Consider the following 19,124-nt stretch of genomic DNA (forward strand, 5'->3'; position numbering starts at 1 on the left):
AAGCACAGGTGTGGTCCTGGGAGACCCGAGGCTTTGACCTTCCTGGAAACAGGCATGAGTTCAACTCTGACTAAACATTATAGAAACTCTTTATTATTAGACAAAAATAGACTCTTTTTTTCCCCCCCGTTTTCATGTGATCCTACTCTGATCTCTCTGCTCAGAGGGGAGGCAGAGGAGGGAGTGCCTTGCTCCCCACACCTCTCCTCTCTCCCTGCCGTGCTGGGACCTGCAGCTGGTGGAGCAGGCAAGGCCTGTCTCCCCTGCCAGCGCTGACGCTCTCCTGCAGGTGGGGCTGTCTGGATCACCCCTTCCAGGCTCCACCACCTCACCCTCACACACCCGTCTCTGCCCTCTGCTCACATGCAAGGTCATCTCATGGGCCCATCCACTTGCTTAGCAGGCTGGGGGCGGGGAAGGAGAGCAGTGTTGCAGGCCGGTGTGTCTGCTCCCCATTCCTAGGGGAGAGGCGGCTCCTGGGTCTCCTGGGTCCAGGCCAGGGGAAGTGAGGGCTGTGTGGTGCTGAGAGGGGCACAGTGTTGACGCGGGCTTGGAGCTTGTGGCCTTCCTTCATTTCCTCTGGCCCAGTAAAACTTTGGTGATGAAGGTGACAATGGCGCCTGCAGGCTGATCTGGGTCAAGCTCTGCAAAGAGGTGACACACATTCTCCCAAGGGCTTCCCGGCTTCTTGGCCACAAAACCAAAGATCCTGGGGGTACAAAGGCAGGGTGGGGAGGGCTGAGCATCCCTTCCTCAGGGACGGCCATGCCAGGGGTGGGGAGCAAGGAGGCGCCTGCACACCACGCTGATGCCATGCTGGGAGGGGAGACGGCACTCTGGGGGAGGCTTACTTGGAGGTGGTCCCGTCGGAGTTGGTCCATCTGCAGAAGGAGAAGAACTGTGAAGGGATGCACCCAGGGAAGAGCTACCAATGGAGAAGCTGGGCTGGGGGCTGTGGGATGAAAGGGCTGGGAGGGAGGGTCACCTCCGGTCCTGAGGGTCAGTGCTGGAGAAGGTGATGCTGTTCACTGGATAATGGCGGCGAAAGAAGAGCCTGTAAGGCCAAGGGTGGGGAAAGTCATTCAGAAACCGGGGCCCCCGGGGTCTGTGCCTGGGGTCCCCCAGGGGCTTATCCAGCACACATACTCACTTCCTTTGGTTGTCTGTGAGTGTGATGCCCTGGGCTGAGACCTTGAAGTGGACAACGGCTGGCGTGGGGCGGGGGCTGCAGCTCAGAGCCGCGGAGCTGGCCCGTGCCACCGCTTGGGGGCCCGTCAGCGACTCCGTCTCCACTGAGGTCAGGTAGAGCACACTGCAGGCTGCAGGGTGAGGAGTGGGTTGAAGGGAGCAGGGAGCGGTGGCTCTGCCAACCCCCAGCTCTATATCCCCTCTGTGTTCCTCCCACCCACCCAGCTCTCGCACTTTCCCCAGCTAGTGCTGCTCAAAGTGCATCCGTCACACAGGTAACCTGTTAAAAAGGCAGGCTCGGTGACTCCGCGAGATCTATAGTCGGGGATGCTGGAAAGAGGCCAGAGAATCTGCATTCTAGCAAGACCCCCCCGCTCCCTGCAGCCTAGACAGGACTCCCTGTCCCATCGTGCTTATGGATACAGGCCTCCCCTGCTTTCCTAGTTGAGGTGCATCTGCCAGGGCCAGCCCACACACATCAAGGCCTCTCTGTTCCCCATGTCAGGGGTGTCCCCTTTGGTGCCCAGGGGAGGGAAGGAGGGAGAGGCCCGTACCGGCGCCCTGACGCAGGAGGTCTGCTGCCGTACTCATGTTGCTGGGCACTGGGGCCTCTGGGACCTCCTCCAGAGGATCTGAGGAAAACAGGGGTCAGCAGGGAGTGGCAGTCCCAGGAGGTGAGGGCGCCCTCTGCCGTCCCAAGGGAAGGCAGGCAGACAGGGAGCCAGGACTAGAGATTCTGCCTTTGGCTCCAGTGGGAGGGGAGAAGGGGGAGGGTGGATGACCAGACACCCACCTTTGCTGGGAATGCGCAGGCAGCAGGGCAGGGACAGTGGGGAGATGGAGTGCTGGGAGACCAGGGCTGATAGGCTGCCTGCAGGGGAGAGGCAAGTGGGCTCCCGAGGTGCTCAGAGATACCTCCAGTCCTCCACCTCCCTCCTGACACCTCTTGGCCTTCCTGGAAGGCCAAGTGCAGCCTTCCCCACCCCTGCTTCTCACCAAAGTAGGGCTCGCTGGGACAGCCCTTGATCTTCACCCCTTTGGGCCCAGTCTCAATGAGAAAATGGCGGACCAGCTGTTCCGAGGGGTCCCCTGACGGGAATGGAGAAGATTCCAGGTTCTGCTTCTCTCTGCTGGAATTCTCTGCCAAGCAGGAGAGCTCATCTCCTCCTCCTCCCTACTATGAAGTGACACGGGCCACCCTACCTGGTCTTGCCTCTGTGCCTCCCTCACCCCACTCCCCTTACCCCTCAGGTTGGGCCACTCTGTACCTTTCCAGGACTGGGCGCTGGGAGGGGGCGTAGCCACCTTCAGAGCCAGCCCATAGGCTCCTTGGAATGAATGACTGTCCCTGATCAGGAAGGCCCCAGGGTCTTTGTCCTTCAGCAGGGCGATGGCTGGGGGAGGCGGGAGAGGTTTTCACGGCGGCCGACCAAGCCCCAGGTAGCCCCTCCGCTCTGCTGCCCGAGCCCCCCAGACCTCTGGCCCTGACAGCTGTGGTGTCAGCACCCAGGATGCCACTGGGGAGTCAGTGCAGTGGGCACCGACCATGTGAGACCTCCTTGGGCCTTAAACCCAGACTCACCTGCTAGAGAGAGGCTTGGCCCAGAGGGGGCCTGCTGACATGGGGAAGTGGCACAAACCAGAAGCTGAGCCAAAGGCCCGGAGGGGGTGGGGGCAGGCTGGCTTCTCACCTTGGTCACGGGACAGGTGTGGCTTGTACCAGAACTTGGACGTGTCCTGGACAAACTTGACATTGCTCTGGCTCTCTTGCAGCGGGGGCTCTAGAACAGGGAGGGACTAAGCTTGACCCCAGGGCTCCCCAGTCCCCATGCCATACCCCTCCCTGGAAACAAGGGTTCTCCCAAGGTGGCCCCAGCCTCCTGAAGGCCTTTATACCTGGGGGTTGGGGGGCATTATCCGGGAGCAGAGGTGCAAAAGTGACGTGGTGACTAGTGCCTCTGGCTGGTGGTGATGCCTGCTCTGGGCCCCAGGGTCCCGGCTGCTGTCCAGGCCCCAGCAGGTGGCGTTTCTCAGGAAGAGGGGGCTGTGGGGGGCCATTGATGTCATAAGATACAGCCAGAGGAAAGGCAGGTGTGGGCGAGCTCTGAGGGGGTTCTGGGCTGGCCACAAGCCAGGGCATCTGAGTAGGCACAGGGGTGAGAGGGGACCCGTCCGGGCTGTCCGGGGGGTCTCGCAGGCCCTGCCAGGGGGCGTGACGGAGGCCGGGCAGGGTGTTGGGGACAGGCCCCCTTGGACTGGTGCTGTCCGAGCGGCCCCCCGGGCTCCTCTCCTGAGGCCAGTCATTGGGAGAGCTGGGTGGGGAGGCTGGGGAGAAGGTGCCAGGGGCTGGAAGCTCAGGTCCACTTCTTGCAGGCAGCTCTGGAGCCTTTTCAGCGCCTCCCTGGGAAACAGGCGGCAAGGCCTCTGCAGGACTCAGTCTCTGAGTGGGCGCCAAGGTGGGGGAGCGGGTGTCCTGCCGTCGGGCACTGCAGGGAGGGAAGGCGGGCGGGAGTGTGTGAGCCCTGTGTGAGCTGCCTCCCAACCCAGGCTTCAGTGTCTACCCAGACAAGGAGGCCCCTGAGCAGCCCAGCCCCAGGAAGCACCTCTCCTTGCCCTGGACGGGGCTGCTGGTGTGCAGCGGCGTGGATGGACCAGACAGCTCGGAAGTGGCACTGCCCTGGGCATCTCGTGGGGACCGGGGCAGGGTGCTGTGCCCGCTGGGACCCTCCCTCCAGGACACGGGCTCTGGCGACTCTGCAGGGAGAGAAGGGGCTGTGGGCCAGGAAGAGCCCCTTCTGCCTGGCTTAGCTTTTCCTCACTCTGTGCTTTTCCCACCATTTCCCAGACCCCTCTTCTGCCCTGGGCACCCCCCTTTCCAGGGCCTCACCTGCAGATGCCAAGGGTCCTGCTGGGGCCAGGTGCCCAGGCAGCGGATACCGGTCCCCTCCCTCCTCTGCAGGGATCTCGTAGCTCAGCTTCCTGGACTGGGGGTAGGGCGGGCTGCCCGGGGAGATGGAGCCAGCCCGGGGGGAGTGGGCACGAGGGCTGGGATACCCTCTGCCCTCACCTGGAGACCCACAGCTGTGAGGCACCCGGCCGTATGCTGGGCAGTAACTGGGAACCGCTCCTCCATAGCTGTATGTCACCAGGGCAGGGTACCCTGGGTGCCCATACCTGCCTTCAGGGCACATGGCGTAGGAGCAGCCCTCCTGCCCTTCCTCGCCTGCCTTGGGTGGCTTCAGGCAGCTGTAGTCAGGCAGCGGGGCGTGGTGGTGCCCGCAGGCAGGCACCAACAGGGGCAGCGGGTGCCCGGGTCGCACGGGGTGCAGGAGGGGCTTGCCAGCCTCACTCGCCCACCCCTCTCCAGCCTCCCTCTCCAGCCGCAGCCCATAGAGGGCTGCCGTGGGCAGTGCTAGCTTCTCCTCACAGGCGGGGCAGGAGCACAGTGCAGGCAGCCCGGGGTCTTCCAGGATCACCACCTCCCGGTAGCCTGGGGGGCGGTAGCCAAAGTCTCCATTGGCGGGTTTCCCCAGCTCAGGTGGGTAGGGGTACGGTCCCTCGGACAGCGAGCGGCAGAGGCGCCTCTTCTCCACGGAGGGCTCGGCGTAGCCCTGGGGGGGCCCCTCATAGGCTCCGAAAGCCAGCCGCCGCCTCTCCAGGGTCCCCTCTGGCCGGTAGTAGCCCCCGTTGGGGACCCCACAGGGCTCCCGGTAGCCCTGGCGGCAGGAGCAATGGCGGCTGAGGCCTGGCCTGTGTCCGGAATACATTCCGAGGTGGGGGCCTCCGCCTGCAGCGGGCTGGTCTTCATCATCGAGGATGGCGGTCTCGCGCCCAGCTCCCCGGCCCCCACTGGCCACTCCACAGCCTCCCAGCAGGCGCTCAAGCTCCTGCCGCTCGGCAGCCGTCGGGGGTGGCCGGCCAGGCGACTCGGCGGCCGGCTCCGTGGTCAGCGTGGAGGAATGGCCAGAGTCGCTGCTGACGGAAAGCAGCGGGGGTGCGGGTGGCTCCGGAGACGGGGCTGGAGGGGTCTGGCGGGGGGCTCGCTGCACCTGGGCATAAGGACTGCCATCCAGGGGCCCCCGGGTATGGGTGACAGAGTCTGAGTGGGGAGAGGATCAGGGTGGGAGAGCAAGCAGGCAAAAGTGGGAGAGAGAGAGGGTGAGAGAGACAAAACGCATGTGTTAATAAGGGATGTGCCGGAGACGCCAGATCAGGGGGTGTCTCTTGGGAGGGTGTCTGTCTATGGAGGGAAGCATGTGCCCCCCGGAAACTCCACCTCCCGCCACCTCTGGGGGCACCCCACACACCGTCCGCACTGTCCTCATGGTGCAGGTTGAAGTTCTCGTAGGAGTCCCAGCGCACTGCGGGCTCTGCAGTGTTGTAGTCGACAGAGACGGAGGGCTCATTCCGTGGGGTGCTACCTACAGAAGGGCGCCCCGGGGGTGAGGAGCAGGGAGAGACAACCCCTGACTCCTGCCCCCTCCCAGGCTTGCCTCTTACCTTTGATCTTCTCTGGGCTGGAGGAGAAGACGAACTCCACCGAGGCTTGGAAGGGGAACCTCTCGTCTGTGGGGAGTGGACGGTGAGGAGCCAGGTGCCCGCCTCCCTGTCCTTACCCACCTGCCTGCCTTCACCTAGGCTCCAGCCCCCAGGCCACTTGTCTCCAACTCACCAGCCCAGGCCTCATCCAGCTGGTCCTTGGAGAAGGTGAGCCGTGGTCCATGGATGGTGCATGTGTGGAACTGGACTCGGAATACGAGGGTCCGGTCAGTCCCCCGGCTACCCTTGTGATAGCATGTTACCTGGGTGAGGGGAGGGAGACCAGCGTTCAGGCTCTGTGTCCACACACATCTCCTCTGGGCTTCCACCCTGGGGATTATCCGGCTACGGCTCTGCTCTGTCTCAACTCCAACGTGACCTCCCCATCAGGAAGACAACCTCCTTGCCCTCCAAGCTGCCTTGAATCGACGGCTCTCCAGAGATGGTGCAGCTGGCAGCGTTCACCACCACCCGGACCCCACCCCCAGGACTCTCTCTGTGGCCAAAGCCCCCTCACCATGACATCGCCTTTGAGGAGGAGGGCTGGCTCCAGGCTGATACAAAGCTGCTGGGGACCAGGGCCTGCAACGTGACTGGGGAAGAGAGAAGGCAGAGCTGAAGCAGGGGCACTTGGGTGCACTGGTGGCTGTGAAGAGTCCGGAGGGAATTGGGAGATCGGAGACTGAGTGCTCCCTGAGTGCGAGCCCTTTAAGCATCAGCTTCCCCATCTATAAAATGGATTCTATGATGCTATTAGTTTTGGGGTGGAGTGGCTAGAGCTGGAGGCCCAGCTGTCTGGGAGAGGCTGGAAAAACAGGGACTCAGGGAGAAGGGGCCTGGGAACAGAGCACTCACTAGATTCCAGATGTGTAGACAAGCTGCATGGACTGGTAGATCTTGAGGAAGGGCTGGAAACCTAGTGGGGCGACAAAGAGAAGGTACATGAAGGGTGTTGAGTGGAGGGGGGACAGCCCCCCCCAGAGCACATTCCAGGCAGACTCACCTGCACTAGGTTCAAAGGCTGGCAGCACGGGCACCAGCACGTAGTGCAGGAAGAGAGGGCTGCTGTTCATGCGGATGGAGCCGGACAGCAGACCACTGAAGTAGGTGATATACCTGGTGGTGGGATGTCACGGTGGACGTAAGCCCCTTCCAGATCTTGATCTCACGTGATATAGCAATAGGCCCTGATTATCCCGTGAGTCCCTCTTTATCGCAAGACTCAGCTTTATTTTCTGTATAGCTCTCGCTAACATCCAAAACGATCTTGTCTATTTATTCATAGGTTTATCACCTTCTACCCCACCAGCACGTAAATAAGCCCCAGGAGACCTAGGGACCTTGGATTTGTTCTTTTCAGCACTTGACACAAGCCCTAGCACACAGGAGATGCTCCAGGAAGGTGTGCTTCATGAATGAGATAAGCTTGGCCTTGGCAGCCACGGAGGGACCTGCTCGCTTGGCCCACCCCCACCCAGGCTGCTCACCGGCGCTGGGAGGGCTGCAATTCCGCGGCAACCTTGTCTTCACAGAACTTCCGCATGGTAAGGGTCGCCAGCGCCTGGTCTGCCCTGGGGAGAGGGGGGCCAGTGTGGGGGCTAAGGGGGTGGTTTAGATCCTGGTCTCCCTTTCCTAAGCTCCAGGGGAGGGAAGAGAGGTGTGATTCCCCGCAAGTCTAGAGGAAGTCCTGAGTGGTGGTGAAGAGGACTAGAAACCCCACAAGCAGTCACTTTACTAGTTGTTGGACCACAGGCAACTGTTCCCTGAGCTTTAGTTTCTTCCTCTGTAAAATGGGACAATAAGACCATGCTATGGGCTGAACTGGGGGCTTTCCCGGTGGCTCAGTGGTAAAGAACCCACTTGCCAATGCAGGAGACATGGGTTTGATCCCTGGGTTGGGAAGATCCCCTGGAGAAGGAAATGGTCACCCACTCCAGTATTCTTGCCTGGGAAATCCCATTTCAGAGGAGCCTGGCGGGCTACAGTCCATGGGGTCGCAGAAGAGTCGGACATGACTTAGCGACTAAACAACAACAACGGGTTGAATTGTGTCCCCCCAAAAGATATGTACCTCAGAATGTGACCTTATTTGGACATAGGGTCGTTGCAGATGTAATTAATTAAGATGTTATACTGGAGTAGGGTGAGCCCTTAATCCAATGTGATTGGTGTCCTTAGAAGAAGAGAAGAGACACAGACACACAGACACACAGGAAGGCCATGTGACGACGAAGGCAGAGACTGGAGTGATACATCTCTAAGCCACAGGACGCCAAGGGCTGTTGGCTACCACCAGCAGCTGGGAAGAGGCCACTCCCAGAGTCTCAGTGGGAGTGTGGCCCCACTGACACCTTGATTTTAGACTTCTAGCCTCCAGAACCGAGACAACAAAGTTCTGTTGTCTTAAGCCACTTAGTCTGTGGCACTTTGTTATAGCAGCCCTAGAAAAGTGGTGAAGTATAAGTGAGAAAAAGGAGGTGGAAAGCTCAAGTTTATAGTAAATGGCTCTGAACCCTGAGGTGGGCTTCAGAGGAGGGGGACTCGTCAAGGGCCAGCTGGAGGGAGGGTCCCTGGGGAAGGGGGGACTTGGGGCTGGAGCACCTTACCCTGCAGAGATCTTGCTGTAGTGCATGTAGGCAGAGACGATGACTCCAAGCTTGCCCTTGCTCCCCTGAGGACAAAGAGGGATAGAGGGCTTGCTGGGGTCCTTTGCTGAGGGTCCCCAGTCCTGTAAACCTGAAATTCCAGCTCACCTTGCAGTACAATACGACCACGTGCTGAGGGTCAGCGCTGAGCCAGGTCTCCATGGCTTTGCAAATAGAGCACAGCTTGTCTAGGGGGGGTGCGTGCAGCTCAGGCCAGCCAAAGTCCTGGACCTGAGGGGTACAGGGGCGGAACTGGGGCTGGTGGCCACCAAAGAAGAGGTGGATGGGGTGGAAGAGGGATAGGGTTTAGGTGCCTGGAGACAAGGTCAGGGCCCTGTTGCTTGTGTCGATGACAGCCTCAACTCTTTCCTCACCTAGATGATGGGTTGATACCTGCTGCACCATGCTTTGGGCTGTCTCAAGTCACAAGTCATATGGGCAAGTGTCTCAGAGTAAAGTAGATGCCAAGTGCTACTATTAATACTGAGAAGGCTGGGGGTGATGGTTTTAATTCCCTCCTACCTTCGGGTTTAGCCGGGTCAGGTCATGTCTTTTCTCTGAAAGGTTGAAGAGCTGCAAGTAAAGTGGGGGCGTTAGGCGAAGTGACCCCAGGCAGCGAGGTGTGGTGATTCTTGGAGGTGTTACCTGCTGTGACCCTAAGTAAGGGTCTTTCTCTAAAAGGAGGAAGTGACTAAGGCCCGGCCTAACTTTGACTGCCACATCAGTTGTCTGCCTTCGAGGTCTGCTCCCTGGAGCGTCCGGGGCCCCGCCCACTCGGGGCCCTGCCCCCACAGGTGTGACGTCAGGGAGCCGCCGGGCCCGTCTGGCCCTCCCATTGGCTGACTGAAGCAGGTCCCGCCTCTCACCAGGTACTTGTCGCGGTGCTTGGATTGCAGCACGTGAGCCAGCTCGCGCAGGTGGCCCCGGTGTCGCTGCTCGTCTGGCCGCGCGGGGAAAGAGGCGGCCAGGATCCGCTCCGTCACGTAGGTGAGGTCCAAGTCCCAGCGGCGCTCCATGAGCGGGTCCAGGCTGAAGCTCCTGGGGAAGAGGGGGAGAAGCTGTGTTAGGAACGGGGCGGGGAGAGGGTGTGGGGCGGGCACCGGGAGGCTGGTGTGATGGAAAGGTGTCTGGCCGACTACAGGTGAGGCCTCCTGGGTCCTGACCTTTTGTGGGTAGGGCTGTCCTGGAGAGCTTTGTTGAGGGGAACTGCCCTGGGCTGAGATGTGGGGTATGAGGAAAGGGCTCATATGCGACCACACCCCGCACCCTACTTACCTGGGCAGGGTGCTGCGCTGCTTTGAGTGGTTCAGAGACTTGGTGGATCCCTGGTGGATGAGATGAGATTTTGCACACATCTTTTATGCCCCTCACTCTAGGCCTCCCCACTCCAGAGTTCCATGAATTTTGCTCCAGGAGAGACCTAGGTCCTTAGTCCCAGAGCTATCTGCTTCCGCCCCCTACCCTGCAGCATCACCTTACCAGGTGCTCTATGCGCCTCACAGGGGCGGTGTTTCTCCGCTAGAGGGAGAGGGGGGAGGAAAAGGGAGCGGTTAGGGAAGGGGCAAGGACCAGTCTGGGCCTGGGGGCTGTGGGAGGGCTTGTGTGTTTCCCTGTGAGGGCTGTATTAGGTGGGGCAGGGAGAGAGGGAGGAGTCCTAACCCTGAGCAGGCCCAAGACACAAGGGCAGAGGGCTCAAAAAGTTTTCCACTCTCTCAGGATGGCCACTATGCACAGCAGTCCATTCAAGGTAACTTCTTGGGGCCCCATCTGTGGCCACCAGACCTCTGGACACTGCAGCCAGGTTCTTTGGATCCCCCACCCCATCCCAGAGCACACTCACCAGCTCCGCGGGAGGCAAGGCCTGACAGGACGAAGTCACCTGGAAGGAGACTGGAGTGAGGAGCTGAGCTGCTAGTGAAATGGGCTCTCCTGGGCTTAAGGATGGGGCCACCCCTCAGCTTCAGCAAGAAGGTGGAGGGGCTGTCAGCAGATGGACACAGGCTGCAACTGAGGTTCCTCTATTTAAGGAAGCCTCCCCTCTGGCCTCTCGGTCTCCCACCCCTGGGCCCCCAACATGTTACTTTTGGCTCCCAGCCCCCTGCCCACACAGACCCCCATTCATCCAGCTGCAGGGCAGGAGTTATATATAGAGCCATGCAGGCAGGCCACGGCCAGGGACAGACACTGGCCTCTTTCACCGGGAGACCCCGCCCCTGGGCACACAGCTCCCCAAAGCCAGCTCTAAGGCCCTAGGACCCCTCACACTGCAGGAGGAGAACTAGGGCACCCCAGAGATGGGGCTGTCTCAGGTACCCAATGGATAGTGGGTGTTGCCTCCATCTTGCATCTTCTGCCCAGCCTTTCCAAGGCCCAGGACAAGACCCACTCAGGCATCCTGAGGACCCTTCCCCAGGGGGAAGGCACAGCCCATCCGGCCACCAGTCTCTGCTTTGACCCCCACCCACCCCACCCTTCCTCCTCCTCGTTCTCCTCCTCCTCCCCACCCCCCATCCTCGCGCCAGCTGCAGCCTGGGCACAGCACCAAGACAAACGTGCTGTCTTGCTGTCCACCCGCCTGGGTCAGTCCTCCAGGGGGTGGAGTAGGGTGGTTCTTAAAGGGCCCAATACAGTACCCCCTGTTACCCAGCAGGGGTTCCCCAATGAAGAGAGGGGTGGAGGGGAGGAGAAGCCCATTTCAGAGGAGGAAAGGACCCCAGGCCCCCCTCCCCACATCAGATTACCCACCTTTGCTTCACATTTTCTGTGTGTTGCCACTTTGCAGACTAGAGGGGATGGAGGGGAGGAGAGGTGTTAGCAGGGGCCTACTGGGGCAATGGAAGGGGTGGCTCTCTTGTCTCCCCAGGTCCTGGAACTTCCCGGACTCCAGCTGTACTGAGCTGGCTGGAGTCCGGGAGCAGGGGCAGAGTTCGAGGGAAGCACAGGGCAGTGGTGCGCTACTGCCCAGGCCAGGAAGTGGGGGGTCCAGGGGTGATGTTCTAGGGTGGGTGCGGGTGAGGAGGAAGGGACGGGAGGAAGGCATGGAGGGAAGCCTCCAGTTCCAGGTCAGGCAGGAGGGTAATTTAGAGTTCTAGGCTTCCTGGGGTGCTGGGGGAGCAAGGGCTGTTTGGAGGGGAGGCAGTTCCTCTTGGCCCCCATGGTGCCCAGCCCAGGGGCAGCACACGCAGTACATGCTCTGTTCTGGGGTCTGCCTGCTGAGGGCTGTGCAAGCCAGTGGCACTGGGTGATGCTCTCAGAGTTACAGCCTAGGGCGGGGCACCTCACCTCTGCATGAGACGCCTGTCCCATCGATGGTCACCTTACACACGGCACAGACAGGTGGTTTCTTCCGGAAGACCTTCTCTCGGAAGCTATGTGGCTCAGCTTTCCTAGGCTGATGGGCGGAGGGACAGACAGGCAGACAGAGGTGTCAGTTCCCATGGGTCCATCTCCAGGACTGGGCCAGGCCTGAGTGCAGCACTTTTTCTGTCTTCTTCCATCCTGATATAGCCCCCAAACTTGTCAAATGCACTTGGCCACAGCTGTTTCCAAGCAGTTATAGTGCTTGTCCTCCACAGTGCGTGGAACCTGGCCCCTTGCGTCACCCTAGCTGGGTCAGCTCCTCCCCAAGGGATCACTTAGGCCCCTCACGTGGCCCTGGTGTGTGATACCCTTGTGGTCACTGTTACCCAAACCCTAGAGCTTCCGTTCTGGTGTGGGGCGGGTGGTGTTCCCTGACTCCTCTATGAAGGCAACCTGTTTCTCCTCCCATCTTGCCCTCCCTACCGGGAGGCGCCTCTAAAAAATAAACAGGGAGGGGGTCAGACATGAATGTAGGGTGTCAGTCACGAGCACCCAGATGACCCAGAGGAGTGTCCTCAGCCAGGCCTGCTTCCTTGGCTCCCACTGTCCCCCTCCTCCCAGCAGCTGACACGCCCTCCTCCCCCCCACTGTCAGAACATGTTTACTCATTGTGCACCAAGGCGGCAGGCAGCAATTGTGTAAGGAGGGGGCGGTAATGCTGGAGGGAGAGGCAGATGGAGGCATGACATGGAAATATTTAGCTGCCTTACTGCTCCAGGATGTAGTAAGCACCCAGTCACTTGAGAAGGTTCAAGAGGGATTCCAGCATTGAAGGGGGAGAGGGTGGACCCGATGCTTTCCGGCCTCTCCCCTCCCAGAGTGCAGTGAGCGAGGAGGCTGGGATGTCCCCTATGGCCCAGGACTATCTTTCCCATTCGTCCATCCTCTGGGGACCATTTACCTCCTTGTCTCCTCTCCTACCTATTTTTCTTCTCCTCTGGCATTCAAGTTCCTGCCTCCCTCCCCCATAGTACTGTCTCATGTTGCCCTGAGATGCCTTTTGGAGGGGTAAGGCTGAAAAAAATGTGGGGAAAGGCAGGGATGGGGCCTCTAGGCCCCCCACCCTGGGGATGCAGGCAGCACCTCTGGTCTCTTGGCTGTCCCTGAAGCTGCTGGATTTAACCCAACTTGAACTCTTCTGGGTTGGACCAACTCTGCCAGACCCACTAGGAAACTTGGGTGCATTTTGGTATTAATGGCACAGGCAGATGATGTCAGTGGAAAGCAAGTCAAGCCCCCTTGTTTAAAGCACTTCTGAGACCTGGCCGCCTCCCTTCCTTCCTTCGCCACCCCTACCCCATTTCCCCTAAACTTCTTAGCTTAGGGAAGTCTTCTCCCGGATTCCAAACTAGTACCTGGGAAGGTCCTCCCATAATGTATACGTCCGTGCAGGGCTGGCCTGGGCTAGGGCAGGGAAGATGACAGGGGAGCTGATGAGGATTTGCTCTCACCCAGACTTCTGCTGCTCATGTCACAGCCCTGGCCGCTCCAAACAGACAGTAACGAGGGGATACAGGACTAGGGGAGAAGGCTGAGGAAGCTGAAACTGGGACGAAGCTCTGGCCGGAGTTCTGGCCCCCTCCCCCACTGCCCACACCTCCACCCCCACCTCTGCCCAGTCAAGGGCACTCCTACCCTGCTGGTGGCCCGGCTGCTGTCCCTCCTCCCCAGGGCTCTGAGCAGCCTCTCCACAGGGCCGCTGGACTTCATGGTGCCTGGCTGCCTGGGGTGCTGGCCTTGGGGCCCGAACAATGCTGGGGCCTGGCCCGGGGCTTCCTGGAAGCGGCCTGGCGGAGGCAGCCGCTTCCCTTGGGTGGAGAGTAGGCTGTCTGGCTGGTGTGAGGAGAAGCCCAGCCCTGGAAGTGGAGGGGAGTGCAGGCGGGAAGGGGGCAGGTCACTGCTCCAGGAAGTGGTGGGGGGGGAGGATGTGGGGGAGGCCAGGAGATCAGATTCCCAGGATCTACCCTGCTGGGAGTGTCAGCCAAGGATCTCTTGCCCCCACCCTGATCCTGCTCAGGAGCTGCCCCCAGGCCTGGGATCTACCCTATCGGGGGATCTGTGGGATCCTGAGGTCCAGCCCCCAGTGGGGCGGGACAGGGGCGGGGTGGGAATTTAGGTCTCAGGGCCCTGGCTCAAGGGCCAGAGGGGAACGCCGCGTCCCTGCCAGGCCAGCCTCTCGGCCTGAACTCTCAGGCTCTCTGGGGACCTTCTAGTGGAAGGGAGGGGGAGCTGGGAATTGCTGTCCCAGCCAGTTCAGGACCTGGACTGCATCCTGAGGGTCGGCTTTCTGCCTCAGTTTTACTAGTTGTGAAGCAACAGGAAAAGGAAAACATGCACTGGCCCCTTGCCCCCACCATCTACACTGAAAGGCCAAATTCCAGCCGAGACTGCTCTGCCCACAGGAGCCAGTTATTCTGCCCTAGCCCAAGGCATTTGAGGCCCTTCTCCTGAAAGCTCCCCAGCTGCCCTGCTCCGGACACAGTCCTTCACTCACCTACTCCCTGGGTCCCTAGCTCCTCTTTGGAGCCTTGCCACGTGGGCCCTCCTCCTTGCCATCCAGCCCTCCCCCCACCCCAAGCCTGAGTACTACCTTCATGGCTCCCCCAGCTCTGCTCTCCTTCCTCAGCAGCTGTCCCAGGGCTGGAGGGCTGGACAGGCGGCCCCCCTCCCAGCACATACTCCACCCTCCTCCGCGGGCCTCTTGCCTCCCTCTGGGAACACAGCCAGCTTCCTGTCCCAGGAGTTAAGGGAAGGAGGTGGACTGGGGCATTCGAAAGGGGGGGAGGGTAGTAATCTTCCAAAAAATGTTAGGGGTTAACAGCCTGGGGGTTCTCAGCCCCAAGTCTTGGATCACAGCCCCCCAGAGCAGTCCAGTGGAACAGTCCAGCTGCTTGAAAGAATGTGCAAATGTGTGCATCCTGCCCCCCCAACCACGTCCCCCAACATTTGCACTGTAGTTACTGAATGTCCCAGGGCTCTGGCAGCTCCCCCAGCTCTGGCTTCTCCCACCAGGTCCTCAGCCTCCCCTCTCCCTCTCCCTCCCCCATGCCCATCAAGGTTGGTCTAACCCTGCCTCCTCTGGGATGAGCCCACTCTGGACACTTCCTTGGGCAGGGCCTAGCCCGAGACGTCTCCCTTGAAGCTCTAATTCCCCTTCCAGGTCAGAAAGTCTGTCCCCAGGGTACCTTGGCCAGAGGGAGGCCTAACTAGTAACTGGAGAGGGGCACTGGCTCTGCAACCCACTCCCACCTCCAGCCCTGGCTGGGTCCCAGGACATTCCGGGCCCCTGGCCAGTGTGGGCAATCGGGCCGGCATGGTCCAGTCCCCAGCTCTGCTGGCAGTAGGTGAGGTGCTGTGGTGGCGGTGTGGGCGTGGGTGGTCTTTCTCCCCTCCTACTGCAGTTGCCCTGACCAGGACTTCTCGAGCAGGCTTGTCTCTACTTCTGCTGCCTCCGCAGGGGCTGAAAAGTCCCCTAACTTGACCACTCCCCAAACCTCCTCGGACCCTCGTTCTTGACCTCGTGGGTGGCTCACTAGCCGCTGTGTTGGGTGGCCAGGGAAGATGGCTTTGAGTCCCTCCCCACCCTGCGGAGCACCTCTCAAGTGAGATGGCAGTGGGAGAGCGCTGAGCCCGCTGCTAGTGCTGAGAGGAAAAGCAGCTCCCTGGGGCAGGCTTGGGAAGGCCAGGCCAGAGCCCTGGGACCCTCACCCTCTTCCAGCCCGCAACTTTCCCGAGCCTGTCAGCCTCTCCCCCAGCCTGGCCCCCTCTCACTCCGAAGCCCGGGTTTGTTTGGAGAAACCCCTCCACCCACACTCCCCCTTCCTGGAAATAGCTGTGGTTGGATGAGCGGCTGGGAGCCCAGCCGCGGAGGAGGGGTGAGGCCCAGGGAAGGAGACAAGGAGGGAAGGAGGGGTGCGCGAGAGTGCCCAGGGTGATCTGGAAAACTGACGAAGGAGGCCGCACGTGCCTCGGTTTCCCCAGATGTGAGGTGGAAAAGGAAAACCCTGACACGCACTCTCCCCGGCCAGTTCCCGCCCAAGTCCCGGGCCTGCGGGGGCGGTGCGCGTGCGTCGCAGGACCGAGCGGCGGCGAGTGCTCTCCCGACGCGCGAAGGCGAGACGGCCGGCCGGGGAGTGGCCCTGGGCTGGCCCCGCCCCCTGGTCACCTTTCCGGCCTCAGTCGGCCGCGGCCCCCGGCCCCCGACCCCCGACCTGACGCGCCCGCTCCGCTCCCTGCGCCCATTCGCCCCTCGCAGCGGCCCCGCGCCCCCTGGCGACCACCACTGGCACTGCCCGCCGCGCCGTGACGCACACGCCACGGCCCTACCGCCCGGCGCCTCGCGGCCACTCACCTGCGGGGGGCGCCCGGCGGGGCGGGGGCGCGGCGGGGCGGGGCAGCAACAGGGGGAGCCCCCGGGCCAGCCCATCCCGCCCCGGGCCCGCGCCGAGCGGACGCTGAGGAGGCGGAGGAGGCGGGACGGGCGCGCCGCGCTCGCCCCCGCCGCTCCCCGTGCCGCCCTCTGCTCCCTCCCGCGCGCTCTCCTCCCTCCCTCTTTCCCTCCTTCCCGGGCTCCAATCCCCACATGCCGCCCGCTCCCCGCCCCTCCTCCTCCGTCTCTCCTCCCCACCTTCTCCGGCGAGTCCACGCGCCCAGGAGCTGGGAAGGAGGCATGCGGGGACTGGCAGAGACCCTCGGAGACCATGCGGGGAGAGAGGTGGACACGGAGAACACAGGAACAGGAAACAGAGCCCCGCAGAGACTGATCCAGAGGGAGACAGCAAAGAAACTTAGAGCCAGCAGAAGAAAAGCTGGAGAGAAGGCACCAGAAGCAAGGGCGGACTGCCTCAGCCTCTTTCAGTCCGGCCCCTTCTCAGGAGTGTATTTGAGAGTGGGCTTGACGCCCAGATTAGGGGCCACCCGCGGCCTGGCCTAGTGAAGCTAGCGCCACCTTCACACCGGGGCTTCAGAGGAAGGCACCGGGTGTCGCTTGTGTCCCAAGTCCCTAGACACACTTCCCTGGTCCTCTGTCCCACGGGAGACTTCTCTCTCGGATGCCACTTATGCTCCCCCAAAGAACTCAGAGCTGAGGACCTCCAGGTCAGGTTCAACCCCCCCATCCCCAACCCCAAGCCACTCCAGTGAGCCCAAACATCCCCCTGCTTTGGACCTGGCCTGTCCTGTTCTCTAGGAGAATTCTGTTTAAAAAGTCTTCACTTTTGACTCGAGTTCCTGGCTTCCCAGTGGACACGGAAATTCATTCTAACCTCATTCACTACTTCTGCAGTGTCTGGATCTGGTACTAGATTGGCACTTGGAACTGAGGCTCTGGGGTTGGTTTGCGTCTTGCTGTCCTGGAGGGGAAGGTAGAGGGAAGGGATATCTTTCTAGAAGCTCAGTCTATTCCCATTCCCAGATTCCCCACTGTTCTTTAGCAGTGAGCGGTTCCTGAAAGTGTCTCCCTCTTTCCCTCTCCCCTTTGGATTTTCCATGATGAAAACTAGCTGGGGGGAGGGGGGAGGGGTCAGGCGGATTCTGAGGAGGCAGTGCCCAGGCCTCAATGCCCAGCGCCAAGCACTACGGCCCTCTGTTCCTTACTGGCTCATCTCTCATCTGGGTCTTTTCTGTGCTCATCTAGCCTTTGGCAAAAGCTGAGAAGTCTGGTTCTGATTACGAGAGAGTGGAGCACCTGATTCTAATCTGGTGGCAGTGAAGAGGTTGGGAAGTGGTGGATGGTGACAATGCAGGGCCCCCAGAGGCTGGCATTTGGGAGGGGTGGGTGTGGCTGGGACCTGGGAACCTTGAATTTAACTGCTCTTGACTGAGTAGTTGTCCAACAGGCAGTCTCAGGGAGGCAGGAGTCACCGGGCTTTGGAGAAAGGGGTGGAGGATTGGAATGGAGCAGGGGAGGGAAGAGATCGGAGGCACTAGGAGAAGGGGAGGGGCTAGAATTCGGAGAAGGACAGGAATCCGAACCTACTGGGGGAGGGGGAGGGCTGAAGACCATTCAGTGTATTTTGGCCAGATCTGATTATGTAATCGAGATACCCGAGATACGAAAATTCACTCACTTCTTTGGAACCTAAGGCTAGCTCTTACAAAATCTTGCCTCTTCCAGAATTTGTTAGGGTCTTTGGCTGGGCCCTGGGATGCACACCAAAGGGGGTAGGTTCTAGAGGTACCAAAGGAGAGACTGGGACTCAGAGAAAACATCCTTGATTGGATCCCAGAACGGTGGGCAGGGCTAGAGCCTTATACTCATGCTGGTATTGCTGCCCCTAAGAGAAACTTTTTTGGCAGGTGTGGGGGGGCATGCTGCCCAGCCAGCAGGATCTTAGTACCCCAACCATGGATCAAACCTGGCCTCTGGCAGTGAAAGTGCCAGGTCCTAACCACCGGACGACCAGGGAATTCCCACTAAAAGGAACTTTTGAGGTGCCAAAGAATTGGGGGAGGGTCATAAGATGGGCAGCTGAACTTGCAGCTCAGGGGAAGGGAGCTGCAGGAGGGACGCTGAGGAAGGTGGAGAGTGAAAAAATAAAGGTGGCGGCTTGAAGAGGGTGAAATTATAATGGGTGGCATGGGGGGCCAGCCAGGCATCCTGACTACCATACCAGCTGAGAGCAGAGGGAACTTTAGAAAAGAAGGGAAAAGGGAGGGAAAAACCAGGATGGTTTCAGTGAAGGTGAATCAAGTTGAAGAACACCTTCTGACCCTTCCTGCAGGTTTTCCTTACCTTAACTATGCAGAGGGCAGCCCATTTTGGCACGGAAGGCTGAACCCCCTCTTCCGTGGTCTGGGGTGATCCCATGCTTGTGTCCGCATGTGCTGAGATCCTTGGGGTGGGGGATTACAGGACGAGGGCATTGAAAGAGTACACTGTTCTGGCACGAAGAGGTCAGGGGGCCTTGAGGGAAGGGTTTGGGCTCTGGGAACCAGGAAGGGCGGGGGAGGGGCAGAGCTATCTCCAGAGGGGGATCTCCTGGCTGAGGACAGAGGGTATATTGTCCAACTGGGAGGTTGCTGCTGCTGGGCGGGGAGCAGCATAGCTCGCCTCTTCCAAACTTTTGTTTTTGGCGAGACTGGGGGTGAGAGAAGGCAGAGTCTCTCGTCCACACTTGTGGCCCTGGGGGTTTCAATGGTTGCTGAGAAACAAGGTTTTATTTGAGAAACAGCTTCCCAGAAGATGTGTAGGTCTCCCACTTCCTGAGAAAACAGATGCTGTGCACTCAGCACTCACTGGGACCCTGCCTTGGGATCCAGAGCCTAATGCTTAATTGTTTTGGAGAAATTAGGCCACGTGGACTGGAATACACGTGGGACCTGCCCAGACTCAAGTTCATGCCAAACCTGCAGCCTCCGGTTGCTCAAGATGACAGGAGGTTGACAGGGCTG

General features: G+C 60.4%; 1 protein-coding gene across 10 annotated transcripts; it reads right to left on the reverse strand.

The window, feature by feature from the left end:
• Window positions 1-65: 65 nt before the first annotated feature.
• TNS2 (tensin 2) lies at window positions 66-18,583 on the reverse strand. Of its 10 annotated transcripts, XM_043883172.1 has the most exons (30): window positions 13,368-13,667; window positions 13,088-13,136; window positions 11,655-11,763; window positions 11,118-11,155; window positions 10,213-10,251; window positions 9,852-9,890; window positions 9,648-9,697; window positions 9,239-9,410; window positions 8,895-8,945; window positions 8,481-8,603; window positions 8,334-8,398; window positions 7,215-7,298; window positions 6,731-6,843; window positions 6,583-6,643; window positions 6,245-6,320; window positions 5,861-5,990; window positions 5,689-5,754; window positions 5,496-5,609; window positions 4,076-5,287; window positions 3,792-3,942; window positions 3,085-3,674; window positions 2,880-2,969; window positions 2,457-2,582; window positions 2,185-2,328; window positions 1,982-2,059; window positions 1,743-1,820; window positions 1,151-1,319; window positions 986-1,054; window positions 852-881; window positions 66-709 (listed from the first exon to the last, which is right to left on the reverse strand). In XM_043883172.1, exons 2-30 carry the CDS (start codon window positions 13,103-13,105, stop codon window positions 571-573), a joined length of 4,224 nt encoding a protein of 1,407 aa, XP_043739107.1. In that variant the 5' UTR covers window positions 13,106-13,136; window positions 13,368-13,667; the 3' UTR covers window positions 66-570. The 10 variants fall into 10 exon arrangements, with proteins under 10 accessions (XP_043739107.1, XP_043739071.1, XP_043739061.1 ...); XM_043883136.1 differs by lacking the exons at window positions 13,088-13,136; window positions 13,368-13,667 and adding an exon at window positions 18,466-18,583; XM_043883126.1 differs by lacking the exons at window positions 13,088-13,136; window positions 13,368-13,667 and adding an exon at window positions 16,084-16,241.
• Window positions 18,584-19,124: the final 541 nt, after the last annotated feature.

Source organism: Cervus elaphus, chromosome 3, assembly GCF_910594005.1.
Source record: "Cervus elaphus chromosome 3, mCerEla1.1, whole genome shotgun sequence".
Taxonomy (NCBI): domain Eukaryota; kingdom Metazoa; phylum Chordata; class Mammalia; order Artiodactyla; family Cervidae; genus Cervus; species Cervus elaphus.